At 47.9% G+C, this 19,163-nt stretch overlaps 1 protein-coding gene across 5 annotated transcripts in view; it reads left to right on the plus strand.

Moving 5' to 3' along the window:
* The window catches only part of MYH14 (myosin heavy chain 14), a 90,280-nt gene that overhangs the window by 63,805 nt on the left and 7,312 nt on the right, over positions 1-19,163 (plus strand). For all 5 annotated transcript variants that reach the window (XM_004286149.4, XM_033417248.2, XM_033417251.2 and 2 more), the window contains 9 exons: positions 1,697-1,801; positions 1,894-2,046; positions 3,277-3,525; positions 7,899-8,111; positions 9,946-10,158; positions 11,330-11,491; positions 13,721-13,849; positions 14,433-14,521; positions 14,606-14,729. In XM_004286149.4, the coding sequence (XP_004286197.2) occupies positions 1,697-1,801; positions 1,894-2,046; positions 3,277-3,525; positions 7,899-8,111; positions 9,946-10,158; positions 11,330-11,491; positions 13,721-13,849; positions 14,433-14,521; positions 14,606-14,729 (1,437 nt within the window). The remainder of the gene's footprint in view (positions 1-1,696; positions 1,802-1,893; positions 2,047-3,276; positions 3,526-7,898; positions 8,112-9,945; positions 10,159-11,329; positions 11,492-13,720; positions 13,850-14,432; positions 14,522-14,605; positions 14,730-19,163) is intronic.

Here is a 19,163-nt window from a genome sequence, read left to right on the forward strand (position 1 = left end):
TCAAATGTAAGCTTTATAGAAGTGTAGTTGATTTACAATGTGTTAGTTTCAAGTGTACAACAAAGTGATTGATTGATTGATTGATTGATTTTTGGCCGTGTTGGGTCTTCGTTGCTGCACGCATGCTTTCTCTAGTTGCTATGAGCGGGGGCTACTCTTCGTTGCGGTGCGCAGGCTTCTCATTGCGGTGGCTTCTCTTGTTGCGGAGCACGAGCTCTAGGCGCGCAGGCTTCAGTAGTTGTGGCACACGGGCTCAGTAGTTGTGGCTCACGGGCTCTAGAGCACAGGCTCAGTAGTTGTAGTGCACGGACTTAGTTGCTCTGCGGCATGTGGGATCTTCCCGGACCAGGGCTCGAACCCATGTCCCCTGCGTTGGCAGGTGTTAACCACTGCGCCACCAGGGAAGTCCCAGTCCTGTCCTTTCTAAAGGATGCCTGACCGCTGCCTTTTCTTATTTCCAAGTTTTCAGATAAATTTTCTTACCAGCCAGAATTTGAACCCAACCTTGTTTGTTAAGTGAACCTCAAAAAGGGAGAGAAGAAGTTTCAGGGTAACACACATGTGCTGGAGGCACTCACCCAACAAACATTTTCTGAGCACCTGCTGTGTGCCAGGCCCTGTTTTGAGCCCTGAGGACACAGCAGGGAACAAAGCAGATGAGGTCCTACCCTATGGAGGCAACAGTCCAGGGGGGAGAAAGTGGTAAGCTGCTGCCCGATTCCTACAGCGAAGGAACGTGAGACCAGGAACTGCACCCAGGATCATTGTGGTGGTGATTCGCATGCCAGGGGAACAGCTCTATTGTAATATAACTCACATACCGTATAATTCACCCATTTAAAATGTACAATTTGAGACTTCCCTGGTGGTCCAGTGGGTAAGACTCTGTGCTCCCAATGCAGGCGGCCTGGGTTTGACCCCTGGTCAGGGAACTAGATCCCACATGCCACAACTAAGAGCCCACATGCCACAACTAACACCCAGCACAGCCAAAATAAATAAATGAATATTTTAAAAAATAATAAAATGTACAATTCAATCGTTTTTAGTATATTCATAGAGCCGTACAGTCATCACCGTAACCTAATTTTAGGACATTTTCATCAGCCCAGAAAGAAATCCTGTACTGTGCAGCCATCATCCCCCAGTCCCACCCCCTGCCCCGGCAACCACTAATCCCCTTCTTTTGTCTCTCTAGACTTCCTATTCTGGGCATTTCATAGAAGTGGAATCATACGATATTTGTCCTTTTGTGTCTGGCTTCTTTCATTTAGCATAATGTTTTCAAGGTTCATCCATGTTGTAGCATGTGTCAGTACTTCATTCCTTTTCGTGGCCAAATAATATTCCATTGTCTGGATAGACCACATTTTGTTTATCCAATCATCCGTGGATGGACATTTGGGTTATTTCTGCTTTTCGGCAATTGCGAATAATGCTGTCGTGAACACCCCTGTACAAGTTTTTGCCTAGACTTCTTTTCATTTCTCCTGGGTACACACCTAGGAGTGGAATTGCTGGGCTGTATGGAAACTCTGCATTGAACCATTTTAAGGAGCTGCTAGACTGGTTTCCATGGCAGCTGCACCTTCCATGCTGGTGCATCCTCACCAGCAATGGTGGTAGGGATTAGAGGCAGAGGAGCGGAGGCGTTGGCTGGCTGGAAGCCGCCATTAGAGATGTCCCTTCCCTGCAGGCTGAACTCGAGATTGTGTCTGGAGCACTGAGCGAGGCCGAGTCCAAAGCCATCAGGCTGAGCAAGGAGCTGACCAGCATGGAGGCCCAGCTCCACGACGCCCAGGTGATCCCAGCCCACCTCTCACCACCGGGCTCCCCCCAGGCCTCCCCACGCTCCTGCCCACACGTAACATCCATTCTCCCATCCACCTTCAGGAGCTGCTGCAGGAGGAGACCAGAGCGAAGCTGACCCTGGGGTCCCGGGCGCGAGCCCTGGAGGCGGAGGCGGCAGGGCTGCGGGAGCAGCTGGATGAGGAGGCAGCTGCCAGGGAGCGGGCGGGCCGTGAGCTGCAGGCTGCGCAGGCCCAGGTGAACAGCCCCGCAGGGAGATCTCAAAGGGATGCCCAGTCTCCCAACCTGTTCCTCCTGGGTTCCCGTGCTCCGGGGTGGCCCCATTGCCCAGCATATAATAGGCCAGACCCCTTCAAGCCATACCCGCCTCTGTCTCTCCCTCAGCCCCAGAGCCTGTAGGTGCAGACCCCCATCCCTCCTGTCCCCAACTCTCTGTTTCATTCCCTACTGTCTGTCCCCACAGCCCCAGCCACCTGGATCCTCATCTCAGCCTCCCTTCAAACCTTCCTGCCCCTAGTCTCTCCCCTTCCAGCTCATACTTCACATGGTCTTTCTACACCCTGAGTTGACCCTGCCCTTCCCTAGCTCACAGACCTCCCATGGCTCCCCAGCTCCCCCCAGACAAAATCCATGCCTCTCAGCTGGGTGTCAGAGGCCCTGCACTCTCTGGTCCTTCCTTCATGTTTAGCTGTATTCATCTCTCATCTCTTTTTTCACTTCTCTTGGGAGCACCCTTTTCATTTTTCAGGACTTAGCATCAGCCTCTCCTGTTCTGGGAAAACCCTGACCATTCGGCTCTGGGCTCCCACAACCCTTCTTTCTCCTTTGTCCCCACTTCAGTCACCCTGGCTGGAACTGTCTTTGCCCATGAGTCCCCCCATCAGACTGGGAGCACCTTGAAAGTGGGACCCCATCAGAGTTAGCTCTGGATCCCCAGCATAGGCCAACATAGAGCCTGACATATAGGAGACCTTGAGAGATGCCTGTTGAATGAATGAGTGATGAATGTATGCTTGCAAATATCCTTCTTTAACTGGAAAACTCCTATGCATACTTCAAGATCCATCACAAATGCCCCCTCCTCCAGGAATTCTCTCTTGAATGTTCTAAATAGATTTTTGAACCCCTCCTGTGGACTCCCATGGGTCTCATATTTCTTTTACCTTAGCCTCCATCACCCTGGCTGTGATGTTCAGTCTCCCCCACCAGACTGGGGGTTCCCCAGGACAGAGCCCAGGTCTGATCCATCTTCTGGGCCCTGGTGGGAACCATTTTAATCTCCTGGAGGAGCTGGGGCTCATAGAACTCACAACCTCATCCCTACTCATGAGGCAGAAGTGCCCAATGAAGTGAATTATTTCCCCCTTCAGGCCTCAGTCTCCTCATCTGGGAAATGGGGCCCCACCAACTCACACCTGGATCGCAGCCATGAGTGACACCCTCCCTCTCTCTCCTCCCCCACCCCAGCTCTCAGAGTGGCGGCGGCGCCAGGAAGAAGAGGCGGGGGCACTGGAGGCAGGGGAGGAGGCACGGCGCCGGGCCACCCGAGAGGTTGAGGCCCTGACCCAGCGCCTGGCAGAAAAGACAGAAGTGGTGGAGAGGCTGGAGCGGGGCCGCCGGCGGCTGCAGCAAGAGCTGGACGATGCCACGGTGGACCTGGAACAGCAGCGGCAGCTTGTGAGCGCGCTGGAGAAGAAGCAGCGCAAGTTCGACCAGGTGAGGCACCTCGGGTTACCCAGCTGGGAAATCGGGATGCTGATCCACGCTGCCCATGGTCATTGTGAGCAATCAGTAACATGTGATGTCACAGCTCAGCTGTGAACTTGGGAGGACCTTAGGGCCAGATGCCTCTTCCCTCTGGGCCTCTGTAAAGTAGGACACCCATCCATCCTGGCTTATGTCTCTTGCCCCAAAATAATTACTGGTGGTACCCACTTTTACTCCCAAAAGAGTCCTGAAGGTACACCAGAAGGTAGTAGGAAGATGAAATGAAATAACACACCTTGCTTCTCCTGCTGACTCCTGTGGACCTCAGGCAAACTGCTTGTCCCATTTTGGCCTCAGTTTGCCCATCTAGGAGATGGGGATAATGTTAAGCAGCTGGCAATCTGAGGATGGAATAAAGTTCTCAGAACCCCAGAGCAGTAAGATCAGGCAACCCTGAGGTTCAAGTCTCAGCTGAGGCCCTTTCTGGCTGTGTGGCTTGGGCAAATTGCCCGACCTCTCTGTGCCTCAATTTCTTCATCTGCAAAATGTGAGAGTCCTTATTTTGCCTTCACTTTTGAAAGGTATTTCCACTGACTGTTGAATTCCAGGTAAACGGTTTTATTCTTTCCACACTTCAAAGAGATCATTCCATGATCTGTGGCCTCCATGGTTTCAGATGAAGAGTTAGTGGTCACTCAAAGCATTGTTTCCCTGCCGGTAGTGTGATGTGGTTTTCTGGCTGGTTTAAATTTTTTCTCTTTCTCTTTGGTTTTTAGCAGTTTGACTATGATATCCAGCTGTGGGGTTTTGTATTTATCTTTGCCAGGCTTCCTATATCTTTGGGGTGGTGTTTTTGATCAGATGTGGAAATCTTCAGCCATTGTTTCTTCAGATATTCTTCTGCCCCATTCTCTCTCTTTCTTCTTCTTCTCAGACTTCAAATACATGTGTGTTTGACTGCTTAATACCATTCCATAGATCATCAAGCATTTTTTAAATGTTTTTAAAAAATTTTTTGTATCTCCTAGAGTTCCATGTAAATTATTTTTATATAAATCTCATTTTTGACTGGCTTCTTTCACTTGGAAAAATTACTTTGAGATTCATCCATTTTTTAAATAAATTTATTTATTTTATTTATTATTTTTGGCTGTGTTTGTTCATTGCTGCACGTGGGCTTTCTCTAGTTGCGGCGGGCGGGGGCTACTCTTTGTTGCGGTGCAGTGGCTTCTCTTGTTGCGGAGCACGGGCTCTAGGCGCGTGGGCTTCAGTAGTTGTGGCACGTGGGTTCAGTAGTTGTGGCTCACGGGCTCTAGAGCACAGGCTCAGTAGTTGTGGCACACGGGCTTAATTGCTCCACGTCATGTGGGATCTTCCTGGACCAGGGCTTGAATCCATGTCCCCTGCATTGGCAGGCGGGTTCTTAACCACTGTGCCACCAGGGAAGTCCCTCATCCATGTTTTTGCATGCATCAATAATTCATTCCTCTTTTTTTTTTAAACTACTGATTATTATTCCTTTATAGACCACATTTTGAAAAGCACTATACTGTTGATGAACATTTGAGTTGCTGTTTCTAGTTTTTGACTGTCATGAATAAAACTTTAACCTTTCCAATAGATGTAGTGGTTTTACTTCACATTTCCCTAATAAACGATGTTGAGCATCTTTTTATGTGCTTATTTACCATCCATACCTATTCTTTGGCGAAGTCCCTGTTCAAATCTTTTGCCTTTTTTTTTTTAAAAAAAAGGATTGTTTCTTTTCTTATCATTGAATTTCGAAAGTTCTTTATATATTCTGAATATGAGTTCTTTATCAGATATATTGCTTGGCAAATATTTTCATCCAGTCTGTGGCTTGTCTTTTCATTCTCTTAGTAGAGACTTTCAAAGAGCAGAAGTTTTTGTTTTGATGAAGTCCAATGTTTTAATTTTTTATTCTGTGGATTATGCTTTTGGTGTTGTGTCTGAGAAATCTTTGTCTAACTTAGGGTCACAATGGTTTCCTTCTATGAGTTTTTTTCTAAAAGTTGTCTAGTTATAGGTTTTACCTTTAGGCCTATGATCCATTTTTCTTTTAATTTTCTATGATCCATTTTGAGTTAATTTTTATATATGGTGCTATCATAGCTCCAAGTTAATTTTATATGTATCTGGATATCCAGTTGTTCAAACACTATTTGTTGAAAAGACTCTCTCCACTGACTTGCTTTGCATAGATATTGAAAATCAGATAGCATTAGTTCTCCAATTTTTTCTTCTTTTTCTAAGTTATTTTACCTCTTCTTGGTCCTTTGCCTTCCCATGTGTATTCAGTATTTTACAATCAATTTGTCAATTTCTACAGCAAAAAAAAAATCTCCTTGGTTTGAGATTGTTTTGAATCTATAGATCAGTTTGGGAAAAATTGATGTCTTCACGATATTGAGTTTTCTGGCCCAGGAACATGATATATATATCCATTTATTTAGATCTTCTTTAATTTAATCTCAGAAATGTTTTATACTTTTCAGTGCCCATCTTTCACATCTTTGTCCAATTTATTTCCACATATTTCATTTTTGATGCTATTTTAAATATTATTTTTATTTAATTTCTAATTGCTAGAATATGGAAGTGTAATCAATTTTATTTATTGATCTTGTATCCTACGATCTAGCTAAACTCACATTTTGGTGCTAGTAGGTGTTTTATAGGTTCCATTGGATTTTCTACGATTATGTTTTCTGTGATTAAAGACAATTTTACTTCTTCCTCTCCTTTTTTTTTTAACCTTTCCTCTGGGACTCCAAATACATGTATGTTTGATTGCTTGATACTGTCTCACAGGTTATTAAAGCTCTGCTAATTTTTTTTTTACAATATTTTTTCTTTGCTCTGTTAGATCATCTCTATTGACCTGTTTTCAAGTTTACTGATTCTTCTGATGTGTGTCCATTCTGCTCTCAATTTCATCCAGTGACCTTTTTATTTCAGATATTGTATTTTGAAGTTCTGGCATTTTTCTTTGGTTCTGTGTTACAGTTTCAAATCCCTCCTGCAATAACCCTGCCTCTTCACCCATTGTATCCATCTTGTCCTGAAACTTACTTAACACAGTCAAAGTGCTTGTGTGATAATCCCAGTATCTAGGTCATCTGTGGGTCTGTTTCCATGGACTGATTTTTCTCTTGACTGTGAGTCCCATTCTCTTCCTTTTTTGCATGTCTTGTAGGTTTCATTGTCAATTGCTGTGTCTTAAAAAACAGTGAAGGTTGAAGTACATTTTAAAAATTTATGTATTTTTTTCCTGCCATTACCCCAAGAGGAAGAAAGGAACACCATTTCCTCAGTTGTTTATCTAGAATGAGGGGCTGATCAGTTGACCCATTTAAGAGGATTTTTTTTTCAACTCAGAATTTCCTTTAACTTTTAAAAATTGAGGTATAGTTGATTTACAATGTTGTGTTAGTTTCAGGTGTACAGCAAAGTGATTCAGATATATGTGTGTGTGTATATATATATGTATATATGTGTGTGTGTGTATATATATATATATATATATATATATACGCACATATACACATTCTTTTTCAGATAAGTTTCCATTTAGGTTATTACAAGATGTTGAGTATAGTTCCCTGTGCTGTACAGTAGGTCCTTGTTGGTTAACTATTTTATACATAATAGCATGTATCTGTTAATCCCAAATTCCAAATTTATCCCTCCCCCCTTTTCCCCTTTGGTAACTGTAAGTTTGTCTTCTGTGTCTGTGGATCTGCTTCTGTTTTGTGAATAAGTTCATTTGTGTCATTTTTTAGATTCCACATATGAACAATATCATATGATATTTGTCTTTGTCTGACTTACTTCACTTAGTGTGATCATCTCCAGGTCCATCCATGTTGCTGCCGGTGGCATTATTTCATTCTTTTTTGTGGCTGAGTAATATTCCATTGCATATATGTACCACCTCTTCTTTATCCATTCATCTGTCAATGGACATTATGTTGCTTCCATGTCTCAGCTGTTGTGAACAGTGCTGCTATGAACATAGGGTTGCATGGATCTTTTCATATAGTAGTTTTCTCTGGATATGTGCCCAGGAGTGGGATTGCAGGATCATATGGTGACTCTGTTTGTAGTTTTTTAAGGACCCTCCATACTGTTCTCCGTAGTGGCTGCACCAGTTTACATTCCCACCAACCATGTGGTCCATTGAAGAGTTGGGCTGCTTTGGGACATGGTTGCGACTTTAATCCCTCTACCTCCCTCTTGTGTCTCTGCCTCTGTCTGTCTGTCTGTCTGTCTCTGCCCTTGGCTGCCCTGTCTTCCCCATCCCCCTGTACATTCCTTTCAGCTAACCTGTCTCCCCCACCCCATCTCCCTCACCCCGGAAGCTCCTGGCGGAGGAGAAGGCAGCCGTCCTTCGGGCGGTGGAGGAGCGCGAGCGGGTCGAGGCGGAGGGCCGGGAGCGTGAGGCCCGGGCGCTGTCACTGACGCGGGCACTGGAGGAGGAGCAGGAGGCGCGGGAGGAGCTGGAGCGGCAGAACCGGGCACTGCGGGCCGAGCTGGAGGCGCTGCTCAGCAGCAAGGATGACGTCGGCAAGAGCGTGAGCAGCCCCCCGTCCGCGGACACACACGTGGCAACACAAGCACCCGTGACGCTGGGGCGCACATACACACGTGTGTGCTCTCCCACACGCAGGGTGAAGGGAACCAGCGTCAAAGCCCCACGTTCACGTACCAGACGTACGTGTTCATGCACACGTGCAGAACGGGAGGAGAATCTTCTGCCAAGCAGATGCGTGCACACAACACACACAGAAAGTAAGGAGAGCCAGTCGTCACCATGCATGTTCACAGGCACAGAACAGGAGGAGAATCTTCCAGCAAACATATATGTTCACACACTGAACATGAGGGCTGCTTACAAAACATACGTATTCACCTGTGTGTTCATGGAATGTGAGGCGAATCTTCCATTAAGCACGCTTGCTCATGTGTACACACAGAGCATGAGAACCACTCGTCTTGTGTGTATGTGACTCAGAGAGAAAGAAAAAAGGAAATGAAGAAAATTTACCACAACATACAGCCTGAGACGCACTCCACAAACATGCGGATGTGCACGCGCGTGCACACACAACACACACATATATGCACATACACACATATACACACACCACATACATACATAGCGCACACACCACACGCACATTATACACATCGCATACATACATACCACACACACACCACACATATACCCCCCTCCCGCACACACACACACACACACACACACACACACACACACACACACACACTGTGAAGACACCCCGCCTTGCCACCCCCCAACTCCACTGAGCACACACAGGCTCCCCTACCAGGTCTACCAAGTTGATTGGCAGGTGCCAAATAAAAGGGGGACCAGTTGGACCCTTCTAAGCACTGAAAGTAGATACTGTCACTGACCAGCATTTTCATGAGGGTAATTAGGCAGGGGTGATAAGCAGATATAGTCCCTGCCCTGTGGAGCGCACAGGCCAATGTGGGAGGTGGGTGTTGCCCAAAAAGACACATAAGCACATAGTAAAGGACCACTGTGACGAGGGCTGCGTCAGAGAGCGACTCAGTGCCAGGAGCATGGGTAACAGGGAGGCCCTGACAGGCCAGGGGCTGCCTCTCTGAGGAGGTGACAATTAAGGAGAGGCCGTGGGGGGGTGTCTTTGAGAATTCATAAGCCGAGGTCTGCTTTCACAGGGTATTTGGGTTTTCATTTACACCTCCCTGAAAGGTCTGGAAAGCCCCACGCTGAGAAAAAAATAGTAGTCGCTAGTGGGTTGGTAATATCCTGGGGAGCCTGGCAGAAACCAACACTGCTAACTCTGGAGCTACGTGCCTTCAGCACATTTCCACACGGGATTCCTGAAGGTGAAGCCACAACGAAGTGAGCTCACAAACCAATCACAAGACCAGGAATTCCCTGGGCATCCAGTGGTTAGGACTCTGAGCTTTCACTGTCAGGGCCCCAGTTCAATACCCAGTCGGGGAACTAAGATCACACAAGCTGCGCAGGTCCTGGCCAAAAAAAAAAAAAAAAAAGATCACAACACCTACGAGGAAATAATCCACCATGAGTGAGAGTCAGCCGACCTCACAAACACTGGAATTGGATTCTCAGGAGCTTCAGATAATAGAATTATGGTGCATAGGTTATTAATAAAATATGTTCTAGGATGATCCAGAATGAGACACACAGTAAGGAGGTGCTCAGGAAATGTTGAACGTGTGAATGAATGAGCGAACTAGGATGGGCACGTCAACTTGCTGCCTCCCCCTCGTCTGTCAAAGCTTCCCTCCCCTCTAGCCTAGGATAGATCTCGGGTCCTGGCCTCCCCATTCCTCGGTGCCCCAGGTGCCCCAGTGCTAATTCTCCCTCCCCTCCAGGTACACGAGCTGGAGCGAGCCCGCCGGGTGGCCGAACAGGCAGCCAACGACCTGCGGACACAAGTGACGGAGCTGGAGGATGAGCTGACGGCGGCGGAGGATGCCAAGCTGCGCCTGGAAGTGACCGTGCAGGCCCTCAAGGCGCAGCACGAGCGGGACCTGCAGGGCCGAGACGAGGCTGGTGAGGAGAGGCGGCGGCAGCTGGCCAAGCAGGTACAGGCAGGGCGCCCGTCCAGCGGAGGATGCCCTGGTGCTTACAGGCAGCAAGAGAGGCCGGAAGTCTCACCCACCCGCCTTCTACTCCGTGTTTCTACCCAAGTCCCTCCTGCTAGCCAGCCAGCCTCCTGTTTCCCAACCCACTCACCCATCATGACCCATGAGCCCACACGCACATCCTGTTGACCCATTCAGACACCCTCCATCCGCCAAAACCCTCCACCCAGCTACCACCCCATCTACTGAGCCACCCGGCCGCCCACACACAGCCTCCCCAGCAACCAGCACTTCTACATAACCAACTCTGCATCTGACTTCCCCTCCATGCACCCAACACCCGCTTCCAATCAACCTCCTGTCCCCAGCCCAGTCACTCCACTATCTAGCCCTCCACACCCACAACCTACCCAGGCACTCATCTACTCATTCATTGACCAGCTCATCTGCACCTTCATCCACGACCTTCCTCCCGTATTCATTTACTCCTTCACCTGCTTCCTCATTCATTCCATCTCTTTCTCTCTGTCTCTGCACCATTCATTCATTCAGTATTCATTCAGTGGAGGAATTTCCTGTGGTCTGCAGTGGGCAAGGCTCTCCGCTAGGTGATGTGTGCTGAGCCTGGGAGGGGCGGGTCAGCTCTGAGTGTCAGACCCCTCTGGGGTCATGTGGGCAGCAGACTGGAGCGGGGGAGACTGGAGCTGGGAGGCCCTGAGAGAGATGAAGACGTGATCCAAGGCGGGGGGTTGGGGGTGTCTCTGGGTGTTTTTTTGATCTCGCCTGGCTCCACTGATCCAGCCATGGGCTCATCCAAAACTTAGTCCTGGGGGCACTGGGGAGCCGCAGGAGGGCCATGAGCAGGGGAGGGGCAGTGTCAGCTCTGATTGTAGAAGGACCCTTCTGGAGCCATCGGGAATGGGCTTGCGGTGGGGGGGAAAGATGGGAGCAGAGAGGAAGCTGGGGCAAGGGGGGAGGGTGAGGCCTGAGCTGGGGCTGTGGGGTTGGAGAGGATGATGGGGTTTGGTGGTGGAGAGAGGCAAGGGGCAGGAGGAACGGGGCTGGAGGCCTGGGCCAGGGCTGGAGGGTAGACATCTATGTCACTAGCATGTAGAGGGAGCCTGGGCCTCCCATCCCCTGAGCCCGCCCCTCCCGGCCTCCCCTGTCCCAGCTGAGGGATGCAGAGGTGGAACGCGACGAGGAACGCAAGCAGCGTGCTCTGGCCGTGGCCGCCCGCAAGAAGCTGGAGGCCGAGCTGGAGGAGCTGAAGGCCCAGACCGCAGCCAGCGGACAGGGCAAGGAGGAGGCCATGAAGCAGCTTCGCAAGATGCAGGTAAGGGGTGGAGCTTAAGCTTCGGACCAGGGAGGGCCCCACCTCCCTCTGGCTCCAAACCCAACTGGGGCCCCGCCCTCTCGATCCCAGGAGCTGCACCCAGCGTAGGCAACAGCTTTGTAAACAGCCATGCCCCAAAGGCTCATTGGGTTCTTTTCCTGTTTTTTACTTCCTTTATTTAAAATGCATAATGTGTAAGTGCAGTTTCCTCATTGTATTTCATTTTTGAAGTGGAAATACCTTAGGGTTTCCCCCCCAGCCCCATTATGAAACTTATACATGGTTGTTTAAAAAGAATTTTTTTGGATGATGATGTGTCAAGGTAGGTTCATCACTGATACCTACCATCAAGGTAGGTCCCACTCTGGTGGGGAATGTTAATAATGGGGGAGACTGTGCATGTGTGGGGGTAGGGGCTGTGTGGGAAATCTCTGTACCTTCTGCCCAAAACTGCTGGGAACCTAAAACTGCTCTAAAAAGTAAAGTCTATTTTTTAATATAAATTTATTTATTTATCTGGCTGCATTGGGTCTTAGTTGCTGCGCCCGGGCTTTCTCTAGTTGCCGCAAGCGGGGGCTGCTCTTCATTGCGGTACGTGGGCTTCTCATTGCGGTGGCTTCTCTCGTTGGGGAGCATGGGCTCTAGGCACGCGGGCTCAGTAGTTGTGGCACGCGGGCTCTAGAGCGCAGGCTCAGTAGTTGTGGCTCATGGGCTTAGTTGTTCCTCAGCATGTGGGATCTTCCCGGACCAGGGCTCGAACCCGTGTGCCCTGCATTGGCAGGCAGATTCTTATCACTGCACCACTAGGGAAGTCTCTATTTTTGTTTTTTTTAAGTATAGACCTGGCCTGTCCAATACAGAGGGTACCAGCCCCATGTGGCTACTGGGCATCTAAAATGTGGCAGGGGAAAAAAAAAAAGGGAATTCCCTGGCGGTCCAGTGGTTAGGACTCTGCTCTCACTGCTGCGGGCCCAGGTTCCATCTCTGGTTGGGGAACTAAGATCCCACAAGCTACCTGGCGAGGCCAAAAAAAAAGGGTGGGTGGGTCCAAAATCCAAGTTACATGCTAGATTCAGAAGACTTCATAAAGTAAAACATCTCAATAATTTTCACATTGATTATAAATGGAAATAATATTTTTGATATATTAGGCTACATAAAATATAGTATTCAAACTAGTTTTACCTATTTCCTTTTACCTTTTTAATGTAGTTACTAGAAAATGTTAAAGAACGTAGGTCCTTGCAGTGTATTTCTGTTGGGCAGCACTGATGTATGACGATTCCTCCCAAAAAGTGAAAATTATAAACCATGTCATCACTGAGCAAAAACCCCTACACTGAAAACCTATTATTATCAAGCAGATAATAATAATATTAGTAACAGTGATGGTAGTTATCCTTCTACTACCAAGCCTGCCCGCTGTCCTCACTGTATCAACAAGCACTCGCTACACCATTGTAAAGATAGGGTGGGGATTTTTTTTTTTAACGGCGATGGACATTTCGTTTGTGTTTTATTTTTCTTTATTTTAAGCACCTTTGAGGAGAAAAACCCTTTTACCGGCATCCCTACACACTCAATAATGTGACCAGGTAGCTTGGGACTTTCCTAGCTGTCCAGTGGTTTCGACTCCGCGCTTCCACGGCAGGGGGCGCGGATTCGATCCCTGGTCTGCGAACTAAGATTCCGCGTGCCACCTGGCGCGGCCAATCAATCAATCATCAGTAACGTGGCCAGGTATCAAAGTGGCTAAAAGGGTGAACTCCAGGGCCAGACAGCCTGGGTTCAGGTCCAGTCTCTGCCACTTACCACCCTGAGCACGTTGCTGAACCTCGCTGTGCTTCAGTTTCTCCATCTGTAAACTGGGGAGGAAACCAACTGGAGTTGTGAGGATTAAAGGAGTCAGTGTGTGGGTAGAATAGAGCCTGGCCCAAGGTAAGTGATCGGTGTTTCCCATCCCTATTATTACTGCAGAGCCCAAATATTATCCCCAATTTAGGCTTACTTTAATTTTGATGTGCTTCTTTTTTAAAGAGGTGAGGCCCCGAGATGGGAAGGGGCTGGCCCAAGGTCACACAGCCAGCGGCCGGGGGCGGGGTGCAGAAGCCCAGGTCCGCAGGGCTCTGCTTGCTCACGGGGAGCCCCCACAGGGCTGATGCGAGGGTAGGGGGCGTCCCCGTGAGTCACGATCAGGCTGGGTCCGCTCACTCGCTAAATTCCTCCCAGGCCCAGATGAAGGAGCTGTGGCGGGAGGTGGAGGAGTCGCGCAGCTCCCGGGAGGAGATCTTTGCCCAGAACCGGGAGAGTGAGAAGCGCCTCAAGGGGCTGGAGGCGGAAGTGCTGCGACTGCAGGAGGTGACGCCAGGATGAGCGGGGCCGTGGGGGAAGGGAGGGGGGCGGGGCCTGGGGGGAAGCTTGGGAGCCCAGAGAGGGTCCTGAGGCGCAGCCGCAAGGCCCTCTCTGGGGCGGTGTGGGGCATGGACTAGGGGGAGAATGGAGGCTGGGAGGCTGGGGAGGGAGGATGAAGCCTGAGCCAGGGCTGTGGGACGCAGAGGAGGGACCAGGGCAGAGTAAAAGGGCAGGACAGACAGGGCTATGGGTGGTAAGGAGGCAGAGGAGTCGAGGAGGTCTGGCCCGATGACCGGGGGAAACTGGAGGAGGAACTGGCTTGAAAGGAGATAGTGGGCTCAGTGAGGAGGCTATGAGGGTGAGGGGCCTTGAGGGGCAGCAAGAGGTGGACACGGACCAGGGGCTCCGGAGACGGATTTAGGAGACATCTGCCTATGGACTGAAGTTCATTCCAAGGTTATACAGGGGCAGCATGTTCAAGTGCAGTGAAAAAAAGGCCAAGAGACTTGAGGTGTGAGGGGCAGGGAGACCAGTGCCCAGACAGCCTCCCCTCACCACAGCTGACCACTCCCTCTCTCGCTCGTCACAGGAACTGGCCGCCTCAGACCGTGCCCGGCGGCAGGCCCAGCAGGAGCGGGACGAAATGGCAGATGAGGTGGCCAACGGCAGCCTTAGCAAGTGAGTGGTCCCTGGTAATGTGGGGCAGGGCGCCCTCCTCTGGCCATCCTGCTGTCTCACCGCCCCCGTGCCCGTTCTCCCTAGGGCTGCCATTCTGGATGAGAAGCGTCAGCTGGAGGGGCGCCTGGGGCAAATGGAAGAGGAGCTGGAGGAGGAGCAGAGCAATGCAGAGCTGCTCAATGATCGCTACCGCAAGCTGCTTCTGCAGGTGAGCACAGCTGGGTCACCCACTGCCAGCCTGAGTCCTTGCTGACCTGGGACCATAACACCTTCAGTTCTCTTATTCAACAGACATAGGAAAAGGGAATATTTGAGTTGGGTTTTGAAGGTTGAATAGGAGTTCTCAAGGTGGGGGAGACATTGATGCATTCATTCACTTGTATTTCTGAAGCTTCTCAAAGGCTGGATTCAGGGATAAATTATGTGGAGTCTCTATCCTGCAGAGTTCCCTGGGGAAACAGACAGGGAATTACACCATGACATTACAGAGTGACATGTGTGATAATATAAGTATTGAGGGCCCAGTAGCGAGAGGGAGAGAACTCTCTGCAAGAGAGGCATTTGCAAGAAGGGGCATTTGTCTGGGTTTTAAAGATACATAGGAGCTAGGCAGACAGACAAAAGCATATTTCATTTGTTTATTTATTTATAACTATTTTATGAGGCTTCTGGAGGCCCATATCCTATTCTGGGTGTGCTAGGGACCTAGAGATGGATCATTCCAGGTCTCTGCCCTTAAGGACATCCTAGTCTGATGGCGGAAACAGCCTATCCCAATACCGAAATTCAAATGAAAATGGAGGAAGCACAGGACACTGTGAGAATGGGAGACTGGATCAGTATCCAGCCTGGAGGCTGGGGGCTATCAGGGAAGACTTCCTGATAGAGGTGATTCCTTAAGAGGCCTTGTAGGAAGTTAAGAGTTTGCCAAGCAGACATTAGAGGGGTGAGATTTCCAAAGAGAGACCTACATCTTTATTATTTCATACATTTTAAAAGATACATTTTGATCGCTTCTCGGCCTTTTGGCTAAGATCAAGTGTAAAAGATACATTTTGAGACCTCTCATGCTGGGGACTCAGAGAGGAGTAAGAACCCAGCTCAGCCCTTGGGGAGCCCCAAGACCAGTAGGAGAAGCAGTCATACACCATGATGATGCACTCCCATCTTACTCAGAGTAGAATCTCAGTCACCAAAAAGGCCCCACACTCTGGTCCCTGGCTAATTCAGACCTTAGTTGTCTCTAACCCTTTTTCCCCTAGTTCACTCTGCTTCAGCTACACCAGCCTCCTCACTATTCCTTGACTATGCCTAGTTTATTACTACCTCAGGGCCTTTGCACTTGCTGTTTCCTCCTCTTGGAAAGCCCTTCTCCCAAACCATCACACATCTCACTCCCTCAAAACAGCCTTCCCTGACCACCCTGTGTGAAACAGCCACCCTCCCTCCCATAATTTCTCTCCATTCCCTCTGCTTTAATCTCTTCATATCACTTACCACTGCCTGGCATTCTATTATATATTTACTTATTTGTCTGTGGTCCATCTTCCCAACAGAGTGTACGCACGTTGAGCATAGGGCCTCTGTCTTACTTTTAGTTCTTAGTTTTTACCTAAAACAGTACTGGGTGCTCATTATAAATGAAATAAATAAGCCAGTATATGCCTAGTGGAGAGCCCGTAGGATACTACAGTCATATAAAGAATGATGTGACTTAGCCCAGCCCACATCTTTGGCTGTTGGTGAAAAGGAGAACCTTTTAAAAAAAATCAAAATAAAACTTTTTTTTAAAACCTATTTCCTATTTATTTATTTATTTTTGGCTGCATTGGGTCTTCATGCTGCGCACGGGTTTTCTCTAGTTGTATCGAGTGGGGGCTACTCTTTGTCGTGGTGTGTGGGCTTCTCATTGCAGCGGCTTCTCTTGTTGTGGAGCACGGGCTCTAGGTGCGCAGGCTTCAGTAGCTGTGGTGCGCGGGCTCAGTAGTTGTGGCACACAGGCTTAGCTGCTCTGTGGCATGTGGGATCTTCCTGGACCAGGGATTGAACCTGTGTCCCCTGCATTGACAGGTGGATTCTTTTTTTTTTTTTTTTTTTTTTGCGATACGTGGGCCTCTCACTGTTGTGGCCTCTCCCGTTGCGGAGCACAGGCTCCGGACGTGCAGGTTCAGCGGGCATGGCTCACGGGCCCAGCTGCTCCGCAGCATGTGGGATCTTCCCGGACCGGGGCACGAACCCGTGTACCCTACATCGGCAGGCGGACTCTCAACCACTGCGGCAGAAGTGAAGTCCCCAAAATAAAACTTATAAAAGACACAAAAAGAAATTCATAAGAAAATGGCAAATATTGAAGACAGGCAGAGAAGATCCAACATATGGATGATAGGAGCCCCCAAAGAAGAAAATCAGAGCAAGGGGTCAGAGCAAATAACCAAAAACCATAATGCAAGAAAACTCCTGAAGCAGAAAAGTTTGTAGCCACTGTGTACCTGAAGATATTGACCCATACTAACTCATACCATGACAGATTCTAATAAAAACCCTTGGACTTACAAGAGAGTGAAAAATTCTTTAGCCATCCAGGAAAAAATAAACAAGTGATATATAAGAAAAAGAAAATTAGATTGTCATCAGATTTTTCACAGCGAGACTTTATGCTGGGAGAAAATGGAGGGATATAGTTATGATACTCAAAGAAAGAAAATGTGAGCCAAGGATTTTATATCAAGCAAGACTTACTTTCTTTTCTTTTTTTTTTTATGTGCAGATATTTGGGGTTTTTTTTTAATATAGTTGATTTACAATGTTGTGTTAGTTTCAGGTGTACAGCAAAGTGATTCAGTTATATATATGCATATATATTCTTTTTAAGATTATTTTCCATTACAGGATATTGAGTATAGTTCCATGTGCAATACAGTAGGTCCTTGTTGGTTACCTATAAGATATAAGACTTACCTTCATGTATAAAGGACATAAACAAGTTGTCAACGTGCAAGGACTCAGAGACTGTTATTCCCAGGAGCCCTTCCTGAAGAGTCTAGGAGAGCAGCAGTCCTCAAAGTGTGGCCCTGAGATCAGCAGTACCAGCCTCACCTGGAAACTTGTTGGAAATGCAAGTTCTGGGGCCCCAACCAAGCGAATGAGGAACGAATGAATGAGGGATGCTGGAGGTGGGGAAACCCAGGAATCTGTGTTTTAACAAGCTCTCCAAGTGGTTCTGAGGCATGAGGAGTCAGAACCACTGCCCTGGAGATCCAGGTTCAGATGATCAGGGTCACTAGAGAGACATCAGCTAAAGAGAGTAACGAGCATACAGTCTGCCCATAGCTCTACAACTAAGTGAAGGCTGAAAAGGAATAAGAAGGATAATTGGCTAAATGCTATAATTTATTTATAACACAACTATTTTTTAAATGGAGAGAATGGGCAAATATGCAAAAAAAATTTTATTACTATATTCAGTAATTATATTGGTAATAGTAATATTATGTGTATAATGTGGGATAAAGTAAATGATTAAGGATGGGATATTCTAATTCTATCATCTCTACCTGTGTTCATAATCTGAGGATCATCAGCACGTGAGAACCAATATATAGATGTCATGGAGAACAGACTAAGTTAAAAACAAACAAATAGGGAGTTCCCTGGTGGCCTAGTAGTTAGGATTCTGGGCTTTCACTGCTGTGGCCCGAGTTCAGTCCCTGGTTGGGGAATTAAGATCCCACAGCTGTGTGGCACGGCCAAAACAAAACAAAACAAAAAACACACAAAAACCCTCTAGTCCCAAATTTGACTTGGATGTATTCATGTGAACTTATGGGGTAATTTGTATAGATCCATCCTATCTCTGTCCACCATAAAAGCCTCTAAACAATAACTAACCCAATAGCAATGAACATCGTGGTCTAGAAATACCATTTCCCCCACTAAAAGAAAATGGGGCTTTTTTTTTTTTTTCAAAAGGCTCATTCCAGATCTGAATCAGGAAATGAATCAGAGTAGCCTGGACCATCTTGTCATACCATGCCTTAGTCTGCTCAGGCTGCCATAACAAAATACTATAAACTGGGCAGCTTTGATAAGAGAAATTTATTTCTCACAGTTCTAGAGACTGTGAAGTCCAAGATCATGGTGCCAGTAAGATAGGTTTCATTCTGAGGCCTCTTCTCTTGGCTTATATGTGGCTGTCATCTCATCGTGCACTCACTGGCCTCGACTTTTTGTGCATGTGGGGGTAGAGAGAGAGCAAGCTCTCTGGTATCTCCTTACAAGGGCACTAATGCCATCGTAGGGGCCCCACCCTCACATTTCTCATCTAATCCTAATTACCTCCCAAAGGCCTCATCTCCAGGTACCATCACATGGGGATTAGGGCTTCAACGTATGAATTTGGAGGGGACACAAACATTCAGTCCATAACACACCCTGGTTATCTCAAAAGCACTTAGAAGTCAACCTGGAAAGGCTCCCACTGGCCCCAAATGGAGCAACTTGAGCTTCAACAAGGGTCAGAATCACACTGCTTTAAATCCATCAAATCTGTTTAAATACACGAGTTCACAATGATATTTTAAAAAATACTAATTAGTCACTGTATTAATTTCCTGAGGCTGCTGTAACATTGCCACAAACTGGG

The sequence above is a fragment of the Orcinus orca genome, chromosome 20, assembly GCF_937001465.1.
Source record: "Orcinus orca chromosome 20, mOrcOrc1.1, whole genome shotgun sequence".
In the NCBI taxonomy this organism is placed as follows: domain Eukaryota; kingdom Metazoa; phylum Chordata; class Mammalia; order Artiodactyla; family Delphinidae; genus Orcinus; species Orcinus orca.